Below are 22,194 nucleotides of genomic sequence, written 5' to 3'. Positions count from 1 at the left end.
AGAGAGACAGGAAGGACAACTGATCATCCTTGCAATGGGAAATTACATGCAACCATGTAACCAAGACGTGATCAAGAACTTGCAAATGCCTTGGTGGAAGAGTGGGGTAACATCTCACAGCAAGAACTGACAAATCTGGTTCAGTTCATGAGGATGAGATGCATTGTAGTACTTAAAGTAGCTGGTGAACACACCAGATACTGACTGTTACTTTTGATATTTGTTCAGGGACTCATTATTCCATTTCTGTTTGTCAAATGTCTGTGAAACTTATTCAGTTTATGTCTCAGTTGTTGAATGTTTTTATGTTAATACAAATAAAATTTGTTGGAAATAAAAGCAGTTGAATGTGAGAGGATGTTTCTTTTTATGCTGAGTTTAGATGGCAGGGCCTATCATGGGCCGGTCTGGATCCACTAGAAAGAACCACAATTGAAATGAGATAAATTGGCACCTTGTCAAACTTGTTCCTGCTCTGGGACACCAGAACTGTGTGAAGTTGCCACTGTCCCAGGTGCATAACCTGTCTTACTTGTACAGTTGAAGACTACTGTATAGTCTCAGTAGGTGAGTTGCTCTCAATGATTCTAATTGTTCATGGGCCCATTTAATAGCTTCATTATTATATTGCAGCATCAATATCTTTGGCAGGAATGCTGAGTTTGGCCACATGTTCAAATTCTAGTCTCCAACACAGATTCTGCATGCTAATAGATAAGTAATAATACATAATTCATACATAATTCGCTGACTCATCTGACAAGTTGTACAAACTGCTGAGCACTAAGCACTATTGTGGGACCATTTCTTTGTGTGAAGGTCAGAGACATTCTGTACTTTAATTTCTGATTAGAACTGAATACACCTTCAGAGGCAGTCAATCTGTCACTGTTGTACAGACAATGCTGCCACAAATACTTTTAGGGTAGACCCAGAAAGAAGGCCCTCTAGCCAACTCTGCAAAAACACCAAACACTGTTTACGGTGTATTAAAGATAAGGAGTTTGTATCTGGTGTTTTCCACCATAGCTAACATGCCCATATGATGTGGAGCAGTAGGGAGTGGGAACACTGGATGCATGGCAGGGATACAACCCAGATGGGATTCCATTCTATAGCATGGCATCACAGACTCACACATTCACACACACCCCTAGGGGCAACTTAGAGTAGCCAATCCATCTACAGGTATGTTTCTGTACAGAAACCAGAGAACATCCAAGAAACCCAGACAGGCACTTGGAGAACATATGAAATGCCACACAGACAGTAACCTAAGCTCAGGATCAAGCCCAGGACTCTGGAGCTGATAAACTGCAAACTGCTCCTTTGAAATTGTTGAGTGCTGGTTTAAGCATAGCAGGAAAAATGGGCTCACAGTCCGGTGGGGAGATTAAAGCAGAGACTTCAGAAATTTCTATAATAAACGTGACTGAAGAACGATGTTCAAGTAAATCTAAAATATTTAGTGCATAAAGTTCTAGGATTAGGCAATTGTATCACATTTATTTCTGCTTTCTTGAAAAGTAGTTTTACAGTAGTACATTGTAAAAGAGGTTACTAGCAAACTGGAGGGAGATGAAAACTTTATTTGAGTGCAATCATGAACACATCACGACACAGTCTTCCCCTCTTGTCATTTAAAAAGCTTAAACCCTCAGCCAACAAGATCTGTGTACACAAATGTCTATCAAGAACCCCAAATTAAAAGAAGTACATGGTCACATTCTACATGGTTGAAAAGTGTGTGTGGGGGGGGGACTATAAAAGAAATTAAGTTGAAAAATAATTTATATGGGAAGAAGAAACTTCAAGTAATAAAATTGAACAGAAACATAAAATTCAGCCTTTATAGAGCACTGAGGATGATCGCATTCATTTTGCAGGGTTGATATTGCAGCTCTTCGCGAAAAATGTAGGTGACAATCATTTCTATCGAATCCAGAAATACCTGAGTATCTGAGCACACAGGAAAATAAACGGCCAGGATGACTGCAGGATATTAAAATAAAAGTTAGATATAGGATGAGACATTATCATTTTAAACAAACAACAAGTGTGATATATATATATATATATAAAAAAGGAAAAAAAAAAAGAAAAAAGTGACTCTTACCTACAGTAAGACAAATATTCTTCCAGAAAATATACAATTAATAGACATTATAATTCTGCCTCTCCCTCCAAAAGAATCTGAAATCTGAAATTTAATCTGTAATCAAGCCCAAACTGTATCAAAGCACTAACGTAGGTATTTTTCCTCAACACATTATACAATGCAGGGGGGAAAAAAACAGTAATTTTTCAGTACAGATCTGGTGTCTGTGCTGTTGCCTGCAGAAAAGCTAGTAGAGCTGTAAACAACCTTCTGAACCCATTCATCTGGACATTTAGGCTGGAAAACAGTTCATGTTAATTGAACAAATGAATATTAAATAAAAGTATGGACATACATTCACTCTGAAATAACCAAACTTTACATACGTCACTAATTCCTAACCAACAAAGAGTTGTACACCAAGCAACAGAATCAGAGAGTTGATTTTGTGTCTAGGATAAATGTGTGCATCTTCAGTGTAGGACAACTTCGCACAAAACTCCTGATACCATGCTTTAAAAACAAAATTCAGATCATATTCAGACTTTTGTGCTGACTTTTCAAACTGTCAGATTTCATTCAGGGTGGGAAAAAAAACATCATCAAAATAAAAAAAGTATTGTGGTTTTGACCTTAGGAAGTCAACTGGAACACAGCTGAGAGGTAAGTGGCATGGAAACAAAATATGGTGAAATAAGCTCAATGCAAGTCTGGGAGAAATTTTAGAAAGGCGGTTCAACTTAGAGGTTCAATTCAGCAGTCTAGACTTGACTTTTCAAATCAGCTGTATACTGCATACATAATCAAAAAACACTGACACACGCACACTTTATACTAATTTCTTGGCTTCAAAGAAGCTCTTAAGATGTCTCATCTGCCAGAAACCGATAGCCACCAGGATCAGCGTCTGAACAATAGACCACCACAGGACTCTCTGGTTGGTGCTCTCACTGGTCTGTCTGAAACGCTCTTCACGGTACTGGAAAAGGAGGACAGGACATTATTATATCAGTATATATACACAGAGGTGTACAACAATTTTTCACATTTCCACGTGATGTCTGTTCATGCAGCAAATATCTGTATACATGTCCAGGATTTAATCCAGAATAAAAATTGTTAAAATAAAAATGTTATTTTCCTTCAATTAAGTATGAAACCTTCAAATATACCCCCTGGATACACTGGAAATAAAACCCAGAGATGGAAATGCCAGCATTGTCTGCATGGTTTGTGAATTCTGGCTCTGACAGTTATGTAAAGCGCTTTGAGAGTCTAGAAAAGCGCTATATAAATGTAACTGTAGGTAGATACACCCACACGAATGTAAAAACCTAAGGAATGAATAGTTCACCTCCTATTTGAATCTGAATCTGTTTAGAACACCTTACTACTTCTTTTCCTGACTAATTTAATTGTATTTGGTTACAGTCCTAATGTAAATGGTAATAAGTGTCCAAAGTATTAGATGTATTAACAAAGGAGTGGTAAAACAGTACTGCATTAAACAGATATCAAAACTATGGCTTCATTGTTTATTTATTTATATATTTTTAGCATTTATTTAAAATCAGTAGTAACTTAACAAAAAAAAAAAAAAAAAAAAAGGAAAAACTGGTACAGAGACATTTCAACATAATCAGCTACATGATAATTTGAGGACACCTCCGATGGTTTTAACCTGTTGGGAAAAGGTAATGACCTCAGAAAAGTATACTGTGATGTAATATACTGCTCGATTGATATTTTATGGTCCTCAATATCCTTACTACGTCACAGGATGAAGATCTGATTTATACTTGGGAGTCTGGGGATCTGCGAGCGTGTACAAGTGTGGTGTGTAACCGTATGCTTAGGTGTCTACTAACATGCATAACCTGAACGTGTGCATTAGTCAGTCCATACAGGATTCCACAGAGTTTTTTTGTAATTGTTGCGACCAAAAATGCTCGAATTCTGTCACATGACGCATCTTGGCTCAAATCTGTGGAAAATCTGCAGTAATTACACCATAAATAAATAAATAACGCAAGCTCCTCTGAATATTGTGGCATTTACTTGATTTCGTGTTAATTTCTGTGATCACAAAATCCTGGAGAGACTGAACAGGGGCAGTGCGTAGTGTACAAATCCTGAATGTACTGAAAAATAAAAATGGAAAAGGAAGTCGGGCGCGTCGTTGTAAAATATGGAGAATAGGTATGAAACAAAGTAAGTGATTTGACAGAACTGTTTACATTGTAGTTAAGGATCATTAACGGTAACATTAGTCACACATTACATAGTTGACGCCAAACTAACTGCTACCAAAGTTTTTTATAGTACATGCCATTTACTTCCTCGTTCAGATTTAATCGTTCTTTCACCATGCAAATATCATTTGCATTCAGTCTCCCTGTTGCAAGAGAAGCTTTTCCATATCATGTGTTCATTCTCTTTAACAGTATTTAAATGACATGATTATATTTTGGAGAATTGGACACACAAACTTTACTGGTGGGTAAAAGCAGAAACAACCCTGGAGCATCATTAGACAGAGTTCCTCTCTAAACACTTGGCGTTTGCTGCGAATTCGAATGACCTGTTGGGATTTTTTTACATTACATTACACATATGGCATTTGGCAAATGCCTTTATCCAATGCAACTTACAATTATCTCATTTTCTTTAAACAACTGAGCTATTGAAGGTTAAGGGCCTTGATCAAGGGCCCAGCAGTGGCAGCTTGGCGGTGCTGGGATTTGAACTCATGGCTCACGCTGGCCTTCCGATCAGAAGTCCAACGTCCTAACCATTGAGCTGCCACACTTTTTGAGGTGTGTACTGTGGCTCCTCTGAATGCTTATTTATAAACTCTGTGTCAGGTCACATATTCTCTCACATGAAAATGAAGCATTACACTTACTCTCTGATAGTTCTGCTCCTTCTGGATCTGATCAACCTGCTCCACAAGCTGGCGCACTCTCAGCTGCAGCTCGGTCAGCTTGTCTTTTGCAGCGATCTCTGCATAGTTATTCGCATGCTCGCCCACTTGGATGTCCAGATGAACACGCTAGGATAACACAACATTACATATAAAACGGCACTAAAATCCAGACATCATACAGTACACGGATATGAGGCGTTAATCTTTTTGACCAGAAGAACCATGAATGGACGGTTTAACTCACAAGCATTCCACCAGCGAAGAGAGAAAATTTGGAGGAGTTGGAGTGCAAACAGATCTGGTGTTCTCCGGGTGTGTGGGAGGTGAAGGTGAAGCGGCCTTCTGACCCATACTGACGAGACAGGATCACCTAAAACATGTGGGAGAAAAAAAAAATTAAAAATACACATCCGAGTTTGAGCTTTAGAAGTACTGAGATAATTTTGCATTCCTGCTAAATAGCCTGTAGGATGTCAACTGACCTTCTCATCAGGGTCTTTAACTTCCACAAACATCCCGAGCCCTGGTGTGGCAGGCAGGTACGATTCTGACTGCTTGTCATACAGCTGCGTCCGGTAGTTTCCTGGAGAAGATGTAATTGCACAGTTGGGAAAATGTTAAAAATGATATTTCAGCTCGTATTGTATATTTTGTTCAGATAGATATTAAGAACGCCTTTTTTCCAAAAGAAGAACGTATTGAAAACATTCTCATGGCTGGATCAGGAAGCTGTCACAAGGACTTTAACAGGAAACATGGCAAGCACATCACACACGACACTGCTGTCAAACTTATTAACAAATTCAAAAAGACTGGAAGTATTGCAGACCAACCGAGAAGTGGACGTCCACGAACATCCACTGATGAAGGCACAACCGACATGTTGCTGGAATACATAGTCCCCTATGCCTATGTAAGGAGACTTTTGGGACACCCTGTAGTCAATGCTTTGTATTTCTCAACCATTAGTGACGATATACATTCCACCTCTCAGTCACATACCACTCTGTACAGGATATCGCCTAGTTGTTTTGTGATTGTTGCGGCCAAAAATGCTTGATTTCGCTGTGGCTTTTTTTCAAAATATGCGATGCAACTTGCAGAGTTTTTTTTATGCATTTTTTTGCGGAAAACTATTGGAATTGGCGAAGTCGCAATTGCACAAATTTGTATTTCACAGTGAAGTCCGTTGGTAAATGAGAACTTTTAGCCATACATGTTCGATGCACAGGATTTGTCTGAATGCACGTTGTGAGGAGGTCTTGGCCCAAATCTTCTGAAAGCTGTTACTCAGCTGAAGTGCAAGGTGAGTCCTGGAGTGAGGGTGGAGTCACATTTTCCAGTATTGAAAAAGGAATTATTTACGAAGCATATTTACATTTCAGCATGGGCAAACATCAGTAAAACCATCAAGTCCAACTCAAAGTCTCATATATTCACATCCCAAGACAAGGACACTGGGATGTAACTGGGCACTAAAATTTCTGGAAAGTTTTTTTTCACCTAAAGAATGAGCTTGCCTTCAAAACAGCATGATCCAAGAATAATTACCCATTGTGATGGTCATTACCATCGCTTCTCTGCTATAGGTCTATGATTGTTTTGGTTAGAGATGCACCGATGTACCGGCCGATAGTTTAAAAACATCCGATGATCAGGGCTGATTATATCCTGTCAATCAAAAGATGGCGGGAAAACACATTGATTTCGTGCTGTGTGTAAAGATGATGTCTTTTGTTTGGAAAGATGACAAAACTGCAGTTTGTAAGCTCTGCAATGCTAATAATTTTGCACCGAATGCTGCAGTGGGGGGGGGGGGGGGGGGGGTTTACTCAACAGAAAAATGTGAATTTCACAGTTTTTGTCCACTCATGCCACCATATTAACTGCTACTTCTAGCAACTTTGAAGAATGCGTTAAGCTCCGCCCACTTGCCACAATGACGTCATACACAACTGAAAAACACTAACTACAACGGAAGCGTTACAGCACACTGTTAAAGCACATCTGGGTTTTTTTTGTTGTTTTGTTTTTTGTTTTAACATTTTATTTCTATTCGTGACGAGAAATATATTACAGAGAAATTTCCCAATATGTTCATTATTGCTGAATTTAAGTTTTTACATCGAAAGAAAAAAAGAAGCATGAAATAATGTTAGAACAGTGCATGGTATTTTCCTGGGTAGGAGAAATGCTATTGTAACAAGTTTTCCTCAGTAGCGTCTTCACAGTGACTAATACCGTAATCCAACATCATCAAAAGACTAGATTGTTGATTTTATTCAAAATGCTCAATGACGCATTTTTAAATAGCATATAAATAAATAAGTAAATGAATGAATGAATGAATGTCAGCAAACAACTGGCAAGTCATTTTTTTGTTGTTGTCTTAGCAGGTTTAATAAATATCTCTGGGTTCCTCCAAGTATAAACAACAAAAGACAAGCTCAATCACAATCACTCTAATACATACGCCTGTGTGTGCGTTTGTTAACAAAATTATTCCTAGTGGCAAGTATGAGCATCAGTATTTTTAGGGGACAAAACACCTGCTAAGCTTTCAAAACCAGCCGGTAAACTCAATGCGAATCTGACAGTCCCCTCACACAGCTAGCTAACTAGCCTAGCCTAGCCTAGCCTAGCCTAGCCTAGCATAGCATAGCGTAGCATAGCTGTGGCAGGGAGCCGGCTAGCGCCATAATGTTTGCAGCACCGATATAAAAGCCCACAAAATCCAACCTTAACTCGAAACCTAGAACATATACCGACACTATAACCAGCTAAGTGCTGAAATGTTGAAGTTATTTATCCGACGAGTCCGTGCAGATAGCCGTCAAGCTAACCTGAGAGGACACAGGCTAACCTCTTAGCATTCAGCTAGCCGTCTTCCTGACTCGCAAATCTTTCACTTGACATACTGACCGATTATCATGGTTTCATCCGGAATTTCTTCAATGAAGCATTTCTTTTCAGTCTCGCCGATGTGAAAGTACAGTGCAGAGACGAGACTGCAGCAAACATTAAAAAACAGCAACGTGCCTAGCATTAACTGCATTTTCAACACCATAATGTAACCACTGCCGAGGAACAGCGCACTGAGTCTGCGCAGAGCCACCAATGCCACGTAAACGTTTGCAGGATGTCGACCAATCACAAGCAGCAGCCAGGCTTCTATTGACCAATTGCAGAAGTTTCCGGTTACACCGTCGCTAATAAATTGATGTCTCTTACACCAACTTAGCAATTTTGTTGCTACATTTAGAAGGTTTTTTTAAACACATAGCAACAAAATCTAGCTACTTTTAAAATTTACTTGAAACTTCTAGCAACTTTTTAAAAGTGACCCAAATGCTAAAATGCACGCGTCTCCCCCTCTAAATGGCACAGAAACTTTTCTCAGTCGCAAAAGTGCACTGTGAGTGACGTCAGCAGCAATGAGACTCAGCTAGCTATGGCAATTATGATGGATCACATTTACATAGGCAAGGAGTGGAGTTTCTGAAACTGGCGGAGACACAGCTGATGGTAGCAGTATGCACTGCAGTGTGAGCCAGAACAGTACCACTATCTCACTACCACTGAACAGTTAGCCAGCCAAGCAGCACAACAGCCTGGAGAGAGATGGGAAGATATTCCCAGCGCACACATTATATTTGAGTTGCTGTCTGCAATTGTTCAATAAGATAGTATACATGATATTCCTTGTTATTAGCTTGTACCTATAACTGCTGATCAGTTACGTAGCATGTTAACTAATTACGAAACCGCTCACTCATTCACTATTCCCTATATAGCGAATGACATTTGAGTCCACTATATGGGGAAGAAGTGAAGGGAAATGAGTGAGAGAATCCGGACGCTGATGTGTCAGAGAGCACTCTGTCACGGACGTTATGGATTGTATTAAAACAATAAAGTTCATTTTCTCACTGTTCATTTGTCACGTTTGTGGTATTAGTTTATAAAGAGAACAAAACACCTGCTTGTCATGTTTATTTACTATTAGGCTTATTTATTATATTTAATAAATATATTTATTACATTTAAAAACAGAAAGAGAACAAAAGCATTGCTGTCGGTCAAGGGTTTAATTGTCGAGGGGTTTCCTGTCAGTGTCCTCAAACTGACTCCTGAGGTAAATCTGCCGTAAAATCTACTCCGTCTGACTAGTTCTGGTTTTGGCGAAACTTCTTTTTCTGAAGAGAAGAAAAAGGCGGATTTCAGATGGAATAACAACTTTAAGGAGTGCTTTGTTAGCGCCATCTATCGGTAAGAAGACATCAGACAAAATACATCCAGCTGTTAACTAAATAACTGATGACTAGATCCTTCCAACTCCTGTAAGAAACAAATGCAGCTATATATTTTCCCCATCCGTCCTTAACTTAATTAAAAAGTCTTCAATACATTCTTTTCTAATATGTATGTGATACTGTACTGTAAATGTGTTAACATAAATGTAAACAATCCAACAAATTATCATTTGATGTGTACAGTTGGTCATTTAAAAGTTAAATCACAAACTAAGTGGCTGAAAATAAATACTGTGCCAATCAATCAATAATCTATCATTTCGCTTCAAAATATTTCGATACAGATGTATTTTAATTGATAAAAAGTTACACTTACATTTGTAAAAGTTACCGCCTCCGATCTTCCTTTCCGAATGTTTTTTCTTTTGCGTCTCGCGTTGGATTATAGGAAATAATGGGTTGGCGAATGTACATCAGATATACACTCGAAACCAGAGCGCATTGTAGGTATAAACGAATGTAGGGAAGGAAGTTGTTCTCTCAGAATTCGGACAGCACTATAAAATGGCCGACACCCTATATAGTAGTGTACTATATAAGAGATAAGGAGCGGTTTCAGACACAACATCTAAGTGTTAAGAACGTGTAGTTTTTATGTAATTGTTCAATAATTCAATATTTAAAAACAAAAATATCTTAACATAAAAATGTCAAACAAAAAGTTAAAAACGAACATATTTCAAATAGTTTTTCACAGAGACGACCAGTTTGTGGAACGTCCTCGAGTATTCTCACCTAATCAAGTAATCGACCTGCATGTAGTAACTTCCCCTGAAAATTAGTTGGCAGCACTGCTCAGAAACGGCCGAGACAGACTTAAGAGAGAAGTCACATCTGCGTTCATGAAACATAATGAATAAAAAATGTTATCAATATTAGTTGTGAATACAGTGCAATAAATTAGAACCACTACTGGAAGAACTTCTTTATTTACCATCCAGTCTTTGTACAATTCCTGCCCTTTCTAGTTCACAGAAAATTTACTTGTGTACGGTACAGTACGCACAATGTACTGTGTTACATTCACAAGATTCTCATCGTACAGGTTTGTTATTTCAAGTTGACAATTAAGCCTCACTGTTTCATTCTGTTAAATTCTGCAAATTGTGCTGTGTCCTTACATGTGTACTGAATTAAGCCATTTATATTTGAGCAAATGCAGATCGCCATTTCATAGATGTATGCAGCCAATAACGCTTAGCTTTTGCAATGGCCAGTAAAGAGACAATACTGCTGGAGCTGAAGAAAAAAAAAACAACAACACCGTAAACAGTCATGGTGCAGGCTGGTAAACTGGACAGAAATCAGCTTAACTTCTTTTTTTTTTTTTTCAACAACCTTTTTCATTTCTTTTGCTCTTCCTAAAAAGCAGTAACAAAATGCAGCAAATATGATCAAGAACCTCTTGTTCTGTGGTGTTTTTTTAAAGGACAAAACGACTGTAGCTTTGAGCTAGGATACAATCCATAGTTTCTCAAATCTACACCCACTGAATTAACACTAAACCCCATTCAACCCTTAAAGTTGACCATAATCCACTTTAAATCCCAAATAGTAAGTAACTGAAAACATGAAAACATACCCTGACTGAAACTAAGAGTGCATCTAAAGAAACAAATGGTTTTGGTTGAAATATAATAGCACTACAATCATGTACATGATTTACACATATTTAAAACAGATCAAACTAGTAAACAGATCAAAGTGGTAAGTGTAGATTACACAGTGTAGATATGAAAATTTAGTCTCGTAGCATGGTCTCCACACTGATTTAAACAGTTTGTTGGTTTTTGCCATTTTTTTTTTTTTTTTTTTACAAATGTGATCTAGTATACATTGCATGAACCAAAACCACTGCTGATACCCAATACCCCCCTTTTAGTTAATTGTTCTCTTCAATATTTCAACTGCTAAAAAAAAAAAAAAAAAAAAAAAAAAAAAAAAAAAAAAAAAAAAAAAAAAAATCACATTAACCTTTCCCATCCATCCACATTCTTTTGAGTTTTTAAAAATTGTCCAGTTTAGACTGATGTCATGTCTAGTAAAACCTCCTGTTCCTCTCTTGTCGTTTCTGAAAGACCACTGCTCCCACAACAGCGCAAACAACAATACCGAGAAGAGCGCACAGGAGAAGCAGGAAGACCTTCCAACCCGTAAGAGGTGTGCTCCGGAAATTACCAGTTGGATCGTCAACGTTGTCTGCATCACAAGAAAACAAAAAATATCAGATTTAAAATCAAGAAGGATGCATTAGTATGAAATACGAAAATGTTTACAAAACATGCCACATAGATATGTTTTCATTTGTAATATACAAATGAAATATAATATACAAATGTAATATCGGTAATGATAATAGTAACTTTTTTTTCCCACAATTCTGTTGCATTCTCAACGCTGACTGGCCAGGCTTTATATATATATATATATATATATATATATATATATATATATATATATATATATATATATATATATATATATATAATATTATATTATATTATATTATATTATATTATATTATATTATATTATATAATATATTATATTATATATAATATAATATAATATATATTATATTATACATACATATATATATATATATATTATATATATATATATATATATATATATATATATATATATATATATATATATATATATATATATATATATATATATATATATATATATATATATAAAAAGAACTAAACAGAATAACAAAAATGATCATAAATACACAGCATCACAACAATGAAAGCTCCACTCATTCACTTCTAGTATACCTTTAGGAGACTTGAGCAGACTGACACTGGGCTCAATCTTAGTCCAGTCTTGGCTGTCCTCCTCAGGAGTGTGTTCTACCATCAACTGGTACATTTTCATAGAGATGATATCATGGTTGTCTGTACAGTCAAAAACAGACAAAGTATTAGGAATAATTAACAAAAAGGTACACTATACTGTATACACACTATGAAGTATGTGGACACCTGTCCATCAAACCCAAATGTGGTTCATCCCCAAACTGTTGCCACAAAGTTGGAAGCACATAATTGTATAGAATGTCTTTGTCTGCTGTAGCATTACAATATTTCCCTTCACTGGAACTAAGAGGCCCAGACATGTTCCAGAATGACAATGCCCCTGTGCACAAAGCGAGCTCCATGAAGATAAGATTGGTGTGGATGAACTCGAGTGTCCTGCACAGACCCCTGACCTCAACCCCACCGAATACTTTTGGGATGAACCTTTGGGAGTGCTGACTGCGCCCCAGGCCTCCTTGTCCAACACCAGCGCCTGCCCTCACTAAAGCTCTTGTGGTTGAACATTGACAAAGACCCACAACCAAAATATAAGTTGGGACGTGCTGGAACATGTCTGGGTCTCTTAGCTCCAGTGAAGGGAAATACTGTAATGCTACAGCATACAAAAGATATTCTGTACAGTTATGTGCTTCCAACTTTGTGGCAACAGTTTGGGGAGGGACCACATTTGGGTGTGATGGACAGGTGTCCACATACTCTTGGCAATATAGAGTCTCTCTATGGGAACCAGGATTACCCGAGAGGTCGCCTGTGGCTGCAGACGCTCCAAAATAGTAGCCGGTAGGGAGGCGGACGCCCGAGATATCAATACACTCTTTCCACTCATTCTTGTCATCAACATCAACCATAATCTACAGAGCAAAGGGAAGATAAACAAGGACATAATCAAGGAAGTCCTGTGTTCAGTAATTACACTCTTAAGTCAAACAAATGCAATTACATGTGTATATTAAGGGCAAACAGAATGGAGTTAACCACAATTCAAAAAGACACCTCATGCACAGTAATAGATTTTTTTTTTAATCTTTTTTTTTTTTTTTTTGAAGACATCAAACAAAAGGTGCATTAAATAAAATGAGTCTTACTTATTTATTTATTTTTAAGATTAGGCCTCGAAGAGTTAAATAGGTTCGATATTTGAATGATTTCCGTCCATGTTCATGAAGCTCCACCCACAGGACCTACGATGGTCCAAAGCGTGTCTATAAAATGACTGACAGGAGGTGCAACCAAACACAAATAAGCTTCTGGACCAGACGTGTATTTTCCAAACTGTTTTCTCAGCAACCCTGTCCTAAGGCCACAGCTCAATCCATTGTTTTTTTTAATCATGTTCTACATACCTTCCAGATTAGTTGTACATGTAAGGAATTTTTTTTTAATGCCTACTGCACCTTTAAAAGCAGTTTTTTTTTAAATTAACAAAGTGATGAGGTTGTTTGCATTGGATGTAAGCACCAGTCAAATTGAATTGACTTGACTTAAACTTCTTGTAACAAAAACAAATCACTTCACACATCTTCATAACAACATGGACTCAAAGCAAATTTCTTTATAATGTGAAATAAAAAAACAAAACAACAACAACAAAAAAACATGAGTGTAATGCCTTGCTCTGTACTAGAATGTTTTGAATTTGAGGCTTTTTTGAATTCAAGGATTTAAAAATAAATAAATAATCAATAGTATTGAATAGTGTATAATGGGATTCTTACTGTGAGTCTGCCTTTGGAGTATCGAATAGCAAGATACGTGTCGTGGTCTTTGTTTCTGATTTCAGCCGAGCAGCCCCCCAGTTCTGTTGTGCGGCCATCGTTTCCGTGATCGTACGACAGCGAGCCGTTACTTACCATTGCAGAAATGTAGGGAAAGGAACGCTAGGAAATCACAGGGCAAGAGGTCATCACATCCACATCTCTTACAGAGATTGTTAATGCAGTACCACCAGATAATGCATGCATATACAGTTTCTGAGACAGTTCAAAGCAAACCATCATTCCCATTTAAGAGATTGTTCATGAGAAAGATGCAAAATGAAGGTGAGCATACAAGTGAAGGAACAATGTATGAAACTGAACAGGAGGCAAACATTTGTAAAAATGATACGCATCTTAAACAATTCAACTCGTCGACTAAATCATTCATATCATTTGTACAAACTTGTTTGGTTGTATCCTTGATATATACACAAAAGAATTAAATCAAGCTATGAGGCTAGCAAAAACAAAAAAAAAAATGACCACAGGTGGAATTACAATTCTTTATACGTGAAATACTTAACATTGCCAAAAGCACATGATTATGAACAAAAACCATATTAAAGGGACAGTTCAGGATTTAAGACACTGTGGTGGGTTTTTTTTTTGTGTGTTTCAACTGTACAACTTAATCTGATGTTTCAACTCAAGCCGAAGTGCACATTGTTTTTTAATAGTGTAGTTAGGGCTGGACAGTATGGACCAAAAGTCATATCTCAATATTTTTGTGCTGAATGGTGATATACAAGATATTACACAGTATTTCACAAAAGTGAGTACACACCTCACATTTTTGTAAATATTTGATTATATCTTTTCATGTGACAACACTGAAGAAATGACACTTTGCTACAATGTAAAGTAGTGAGTGTACAGCTTGTATAACAGTGTAAATTTGCTGTCTCCTCAAAATAACTCAACACACAGCCATTAATGTCTAAACCGCTGGCAACAAAAGTTGAGGGGTGAACTCACTTTTGTGAGATACTGTATATATAGATTATGTGGATTAAATGCTCAGTTGTAAGCCAACTACATGTGAGGTGTCACAAACACCTTTATTTATAAGACATCAATCAAAAAGTTCAAATACAGGGTTCCTCTTCCTGTTTGAGAAAACACACAACGGCGTAAATATCAAAACGTAAATAATTTTTAAAAATATAAATATATAAAACAAAAATAACAGACTGATTGAAAAAAAAAACATGCAGGTTATCCTTTCCTGCTGAACAAGATACATAGCTTTGCAAATACCAAATGTAAATTTAAAAAAAATCTTTATAAAATATATTAAATAAAAAATATGTACATCTCTGAGAACACCTCTTATGTTATTTAACCTAATATTTAGCAATGTGGTAGGCTACTGCCTCCATTATATCTCGCCACTTGGCACTTTTCTTTTCATAGGGCACACCCTGAGTAAATGAAGCTTGTAAAGAGGTTTGTTTTGGGGCAGAAGGCTTTCCAGTCTGGTTTGCAACAGCACAACCTCCACGAAGTTGAATACATTCTTCGTACTGTAGTTTATGTCACTATTGTAAATGGCTAAAGAGGTTTGTAGTGCTTCCAGCACGTATTGTGACGTTCATTGCACTTGCTACGCATTACCGTGCTGATGCTCATCCGACCTTATAAACCCAAACCATCTCCAAATGACTGAGCCATTGATTTTCTTCTTACATATCAGTTCATTGTTGCTATCTTGCCTTGTGGCTGTGTTGTCCTCCGTGTTGCACCAGGAAACGGGAGTGAGTGAGTGGGGGCGGGGTTACATGCGGCATGTGAGAGCAGACAGATGAAAAAACTAGCGAATTGAATAAGTTTTAATGCGACATCCATCTATCTATATAATTGTGTTAACGATATTTTCTCGTCCTCTATCACTTTTGATATACATCAATATATCTCCAAAACTCCATACATCGGCCAGTCCTAAGTATAGTGGTGCAGATGCCAGCTTTGTCCATTAAAATTCTATTTTCATCAGCTGTGTTTTACAACCTATATTTTAAAATCTAACAATTCCATTTTTGCACTCACACTTGTGTCATTATTAGCAATGTACGCAATGTGCACATCTCCAAGCTGTAAATATTCAAGCTAATAAATTTCAATAATCAATAAAGTTTTTTTTCTGAATTTAAGAACATAATAAAAATAGCCAAAGTTACATGGACTGAGCAGAAAGTTAAGGCTATTGTCCCAAACTATCCATTTAATCGCCACTCAAGTTGTGGAAAAGAACAAAACCAAGAGATGGAATTTCATGATCGGTTAAACATTTTCACAAATGGATATTGTTTCACCAACAATGACCAAGCACAAAAAAGGCAATAAAATAAATAGAAGCGATGTACACATATATACACCATTGATTTGTTTTGTTTTTAACTCACATAGGAAGCCTCATCGTTTGGGTATGTGTCTATAAATACGGCCAAGCCATGGAAGTTGTCATTGCTGCCAGGGCCTGCTGGGAAAAAATCACCTGTGAGTAAAGCACACTTACATCCATGCCGTGGAGGTCATTGCGGAAAGTATCCATAAAAACAGCCAGGCCTACAAAATGGTCCTGGTTTCCAAAGACTGGTCCTAAATAAAAGGTGAAAATATGACAAAAACTCAATCAACTGGAGCAAAAATTCACACAAAAAAAGGTGAATATACGGGTCTATAAACAGCTCATGCTCATCTCACTGCATTATCTAAAGAATATTATAATATTTCATACACTAAACCAAAATTAATACATATAAATACATATAATTCATACATTATCCATTAGTTAGACAAGCAAAAAAAAGAAAAGAAAAGAAAAAACTACCACTACACCACTCAATACTGGTCGAACGCTTTAAGACAACCTTGCGGCCAAGTTGTTTACACACCCACCAGGATGTAATCGCTCTTTTGTGTACCAAATGGCAATGCCATCCCCATGCAGATTCTTCTTCCCTGATCCATGAACTTTAAACTGCACATGCATCTCCCAGTCTTTCAAGTAACAGGGCTGCAAAGAAAAGAATAGCCAATAGATTTAAGGCATAAGATGGTAAGAGACATAATATATTTATGCAGCATCAATAAAAATGAAGGATATTTACTTTTCTTGTTATTGGGACATTTTCTGCATTTTTTCTTTTGCTGTAGTATGTCTCTGTGATTTTCATTACATTTGACAGTTCGCTTTATTGTATGGAATAGTACACATTGAAAGTCCCCATGAAATCAAAATTGAGCCTTAAGGTTATCTATAAGTTAGTGTGCTCCAAAACAATGACAAAATTCGCATTTAGAAGATATACACATTCGAAATTGACAGTCTAACTCTACCACCAATACAGATCAACAGTTTTGATGACATCATTCTGGACTTCAGCTTCTCATCAGATTTTCTGTCCACTTGAATGTTCTCTAGACTATGACATGTCCCGCCCCAAACATTATAAAAATCCATGGTACTAACTGTCCAGAACAGGTTAACCAGGGCTGTGAGGCAAGCTAAACGGCTAGAGGCGGCTATGGCTCAGGTGGTTGAGTGAGTTGTCCACTAATCGTAGGATTCCCGGCCCACATGACTCCATATACCGAAGTGTCCTTGGACACTGAAACCCAAGTTGCTCCCGACAGCAAGTTAGCACCTTGAATGGCAGCTCTAAAGCGCTTTGGAACCACTAAGGTTAAAAAAGCACTATATAAGTGCAGACCATTTACCATGCCGAGTTACAGCAAAGACTCAACTAAGCTAGTTAGTGATCTACATGATAGCGATCGTGATGGCTCTGACATCGGTGTTAGCATGAAATTTACAGCTTTGAAACCTGAGCTGTCTGAGGTAAGGAGGTGTGACAGCGGGACTAAAAAAGGTCTAAAGCACTGCTTTAAAAAAAAAAAAGTTGATGGTCTCCTTAATGGTCTTAATGGTCTACTCATGCTTGGAGTTGCCTTCAGCTGATAATCATTTGCTGCTGTTGAGGATTGCCATGAGATTGCTGTGGATGGTACAACACAGATACCCTAAAGATAGCTTTAAAACTTAAAACACGTACTGAAGATCCTTTCAACATACTCAGCACAGTACGAGTTTGTAGTGTACAGAGTTGAGAGTAATGACTCATTCTCACTATCAGGCGTCACCCAGAAGAGGGTGGGATCCCTTTTTTTGTCTGGTTCCTCTCAAGGTTTCTTCCTCATGTCATATCAAGGGAGTGTTTTTTCTTGACACTCAGCCCTCTGGCTTGCGAATCAGACATCCAAATCTATATATGGATTTCTGTAAAGCTGCTTTGTGGCATTCTTCATACTTAAAAGTGCTATATAAATATAAATTGAATTTCCAATTTAATGTTAGTTGTAAAGATTAATACGTGAAGTCGTTCAGCGTAAATTTTTATTTTAAGCTTTTGACATATAAAATGTCACAAAAACATAAAACATTATAATAGAAATAATTTCCCAAAAACTTACATGATCATAGTTGCATTTACTAGCAACAAACACTTTCTTATTGACAGAAAAAAAGAGCAAAGTCTAAACCCAAGTCCAAAAACAAAATGGACAGTGACGGCACTCACCACTGTGTTCCAGATGGAGCCTTGCTTGCTACGTTCGTCAGGTGTCAGGCGTACATACTGGCTTGTAACTAAAGTACTCCCCCAAAAATCCCATTGACTCGAAGCACTTGTTCCAACACCTAAATCAGAAAAAAGGACATAATCTCAAAAAGTCTCACTTTATTTACATTGTGATCACAAAGCGATTTTTTTTTTTAGATGACTAAAGCGGTATGCAGAAAAAGCATTCAAATACAATGCACCACGTAACCACAACAGCTGCAAGCGTGACAGCCTGAAGGAGGTTTTTTTAGCCAAGTAAGTCTTCGAGTACTTGCAAGTAGTCTACATTTGAAAGAACTAGACACATTTTAGTGTTTGTTTTTTAACCGTTTTGCAATGAGTACTCACTTTTCTTAGTGATCTTAGTCTTACAATTTCTGCACTTAACACAACTGATTCAATTCAGGAAACCTTTCACTGGACATGATTTCTTGCGTACAGCGTTCCGGATAAGCAAAGAACATGTCCAAATGATCAGTGATTAGTTCATGGCTATAAACACGTCAGTTTGAAGCAGGTGTTTGTTTTTTTCTAGTAAGGCATGTCAAATTCTATGAAAGTCTGTGAAAATACTTTCCTTTTTTTAGGACATGCCTTCAGGTAAATAATTTACATAAACACATGCAACTGGATAAGCCACAACAGAGGATCTGCTAAGTGTTGTCAACTTTGGGACTTTTTAGACCTCTTTATGTAAATAAAAAGAACCCAATGACAAATATCTTGGCTTTCTGAGCAGACGTGACTATCCTGTACTCGATACGGCTCTCCAGCTCACATCACAGCTGCTGGATATACGAGCTGAGAGGGCATCTTCGGTCGACTCACCAGCCTGAGCTGCATTTGAAATAAAGGAATAAAACATTTTAGGATGTTTAGAAAATAATCCTCTGCTTCGCGTTGGGCCACATTACACACCACGCCTGACGTGTTTTATTCCTTAGTTATTTTATCCACTTCTAAGGCATTAACCCAGACCAATTTGAAAACATCTTTTTCCTCTATGTTTCAACCTCCTGTCCACACTGAGATGACGTTTTTCTCCAGTGAAAATGGGGCGTTTCGAAAAACACTCTCCCAAGTGGATAATTTGAAAGCGACATTTTCACATGTAGTGTGGACTGGGAAAAGAGAGATATATTCGAAAACAATCCGTGCATCCCAGTTGGTGTACTATCCGCACACTAAACAGTATCTGAGATCAGAATCAGAGATCCCAAATCGTAGTATGTTGAAATGAATATCCCAAAAGGTACCCGGATGGTCGACTAGTCCCAGCAGATTTTCCAAGTGTGGATCCGCGGACACTTTTTCAGCTAAAATTGCCCACAACTCTTTGCCCGAGGGAGGCGGAGTCACGTTCTGCTTCGATGAATTTGAGGATGCATTTTAGAGAGGCGTAAATGAAATGTGGGGAAATAAATCAAGGGAATGATCAATTAAATTATAATAGTATAAATTATATAAGGAACAAGGAATGAAGAAAAGCTGAAATGCAACAAGGTGTTTACGGTGACAGCGGTCTCTTCCATTACCCAACATGTTTGTATGTCCCAGTACTTTCATCCTCTTTTGTTATACACTCACAAGTATGCATTTTTCCTTCACAAAGCATACACACTTTTAGTACGTGGTATAAGTATGCCAAGTGGGAAGCAGGGAATGACATATTTGTAGTTATGCGACACAGTCATGTGACCCATTCAACTCAAAACAAACAAGATGGTGGATGATGTAAAGTGTGGTTGTTGTGCTTGCTATCCAGTTTGATAGCATTGTTAAAGATTAATGTAGCGATGGGAAGTTCGGATCATTTTACTGACTCGGATCTTTGAATCTCGTTCAGCAAAATCAACGAATCTTTTTGAGTGTCATTACATTCATTTCAGCAGAATATAATTAAATTATTACATGTTAAATTCCCCAACACATCTAGTACTTACGCAAATGATCACATTTGCAATAAAAAATAAACTACAGGTTAATGCAGCCAAGGCCGAATGATGAGAAACAGAAATGATTAATAGCATAGCTGGGTCTTCAGGCTATGTAGTCCATTAGTTCACCTCACCTTCCAATCCGAGGTGTCATATTTGTCGGGTTCGAGTCGTTCGTTCATTCATTCACGCCGTGACCGCCCCATAGTCTGAATGCAGTGGGGCTGTGACGTGATGAACGAACGACTCGAACCCGAAGACTCGAGAGGTGAACTAATCATTTCTGTTTCCTGTACAGAACCTACGGAGACGTAGCAGCACATGCATGGTCAACACAAAGTGAACGAATCCCTCGTTGTTCCAGATTCATATTAAAGATTCGTTCAAAATGGACGAATCGGTCATGAACGACACAACACTAGATTAATGTCACTTTGTACAACCATCAGATTGCATTTTTAAACCGGAAACGCCGCAGCCCAAACATTTACATTTTGTTTTGTTTTTATGCACGCACAGTATAGGGTCATAAGCATTTTCAGACTTTCCCGGTGCATACGAGTAATTTTATGGAAACCATTTGAAAATGCCAGCGTAGATGAAAAGCATTTTAAAACGGAAATGCAGTTGCCAGATCTATCCGGATTAACATGGACATAACCTAAATCTCTTCAGACAATCTTCATGTAAAAAGGATTGATGTGCAAATCATCATGACGTTTCCAATCCTATGCAAATTAGCCAATGACGATTCAAAGACTATGCAAATTAGTCAATGACCTTATCTGGTGAGTTCTAACGACTACTTGAGGATGCACTAGCTACTTTCCCCTGAAGAGAGTTAATATTGTGCTGAACTACCTTTTTTAACGCTTTTACAACTACTTCTAAAATATTTGTGCTCGAATGCTCCATTATCCATGTTATGCAGTCTAAATAAACATATATTACAATAATACAAACGAGTCATCAGTTATAAAAAACAAAAACAATTATAACATAGACCTTATAGTCTGAGCCCGTTTTATGAAGAAATTATCTAACGTAGGTTGAAGATATATAGCACCGTATAGATCTACCGAAAACCGAGTTTTTGGACGCATATTAAAGTGCTGAAATATTAGCTAGCATTACTTCTCTCTCCTTAGCTTTATCAGACCCGTTTATAACGTTGCCTGTTTTTGATTTATTTAAATAAAAATAATAATAATAATAAAAAGTTACATAGCTATCAACTATCCTCAAACCATGCTGTAATTATCCACCAGCTTTCCAAAGTAGCATGCATTGGGTTAACTCCGATAATGTTAGCGCCTGAAGAAGTTTCTGGACTAGCCTGCTAACTCACCTTGGTACGGCTTTATGAGTGAATGCTCCCGCTTTAAGTGTTCAGCGTTGCCGTCTGTTATATCAGAGAACACAGAAGAAAAATGCAACAACCACAAAAGTAGGACTATTTTGCAAACGCCTTTGCGGGGGTAGCTGAAAAAAGATGACAGTTGCCTAACTGTAGCCATTTTCGCGAGCTAGTCTCTTCCTTGAAACCTCAACTTCCGGTTTCCGACGAGAAACAAATGCTTTTTACTTATCGATCCGAACGCAGCCAATCACAGCTATACAACACACCGGGCACGTCCTGATCCGCACACTGCTCTAATAAACACTGTACTACCGTAGAAATCTTTATAGTATGCGGGTTTTGGACTTAATTAGA

At 37.6% G+C, this 22,194-nt stretch overlaps 2 protein-coding genes across 3 annotated transcripts; both read right to left on the bottom strand.

The window, feature by feature from the left end:
- Positions 1-1,569: 1,569 nt before the first annotated feature.
- Positions 1,570-8,133, bottom strand: tmed9 (transmembrane p24 trafficking protein 9). Its single transcript, XM_017474764.3, has 5 exons — positions 7,947-8,133; positions 5,507-5,607; positions 5,269-5,394; positions 5,004-5,150; positions 1,570-3,077 (listed from the first exon to the last, which is right to left on the bottom strand). The coding sequence occupies exons 1-5, from the start codon at positions 8,089-8,091 to the stop codon at positions 2,928-2,930; spliced, it is 669 nt and encodes a 222-aa protein (XP_017330253.1). The 5' UTR covers positions 8,092-8,133; the 3' UTR covers positions 1,570-2,927.
- Positions 8,134-10,247: 2,114 nt separating this feature from the next.
- On the bottom strand, positions 10,248-22,064 carry lman2 (lectin, mannose-binding 2). Of its 2 annotated transcripts, none has more exons than XM_053682413.1 (8): positions 21,829-22,064; positions 18,502-18,620; positions 16,820-16,937; positions 16,324-16,397; positions 13,880-14,041; positions 12,901-13,015; positions 12,123-12,242; positions 10,248-11,536 (listed from the first exon to the last, which is right to left on the bottom strand). In XM_053682413.1, the coding sequence occupies exons 1-8, from the start codon at positions 21,995-21,997 to the stop codon at positions 11,376-11,378; spliced, it is 1,038 nt and encodes a 345-aa protein (XP_053538388.1). In that variant the 5' UTR covers positions 21,998-22,064; the 3' UTR covers positions 10,248-11,375. The 2 variants fall into 2 exon arrangements, with proteins under 2 accessions (XP_053538388.1, XP_053538387.1); XM_053682412.1 differs by lacking the exon at positions 16,324-16,397 and adding an exon at positions 16,437-16,519 and having other exon boundaries at positions 21,829-22,061.
- Between the last annotated feature and the right edge of the window lie 130 nt (positions 22,065-22,194).

This window comes from Ictalurus punctatus, chromosome 8, assembly GCF_001660625.3.
Source record: "Ictalurus punctatus breed USDA103 chromosome 8, Coco_2.0, whole genome shotgun sequence".
Lineage (NCBI taxonomy): Eukaryota > Metazoa > Chordata > Actinopteri > Siluriformes > Ictaluridae > Ictalurus > Ictalurus punctatus.
The sequence above is the reverse complement of the archived record's forward strand: the minus strand, read 5'-3'. Positions and strand labels throughout refer to the sequence as shown.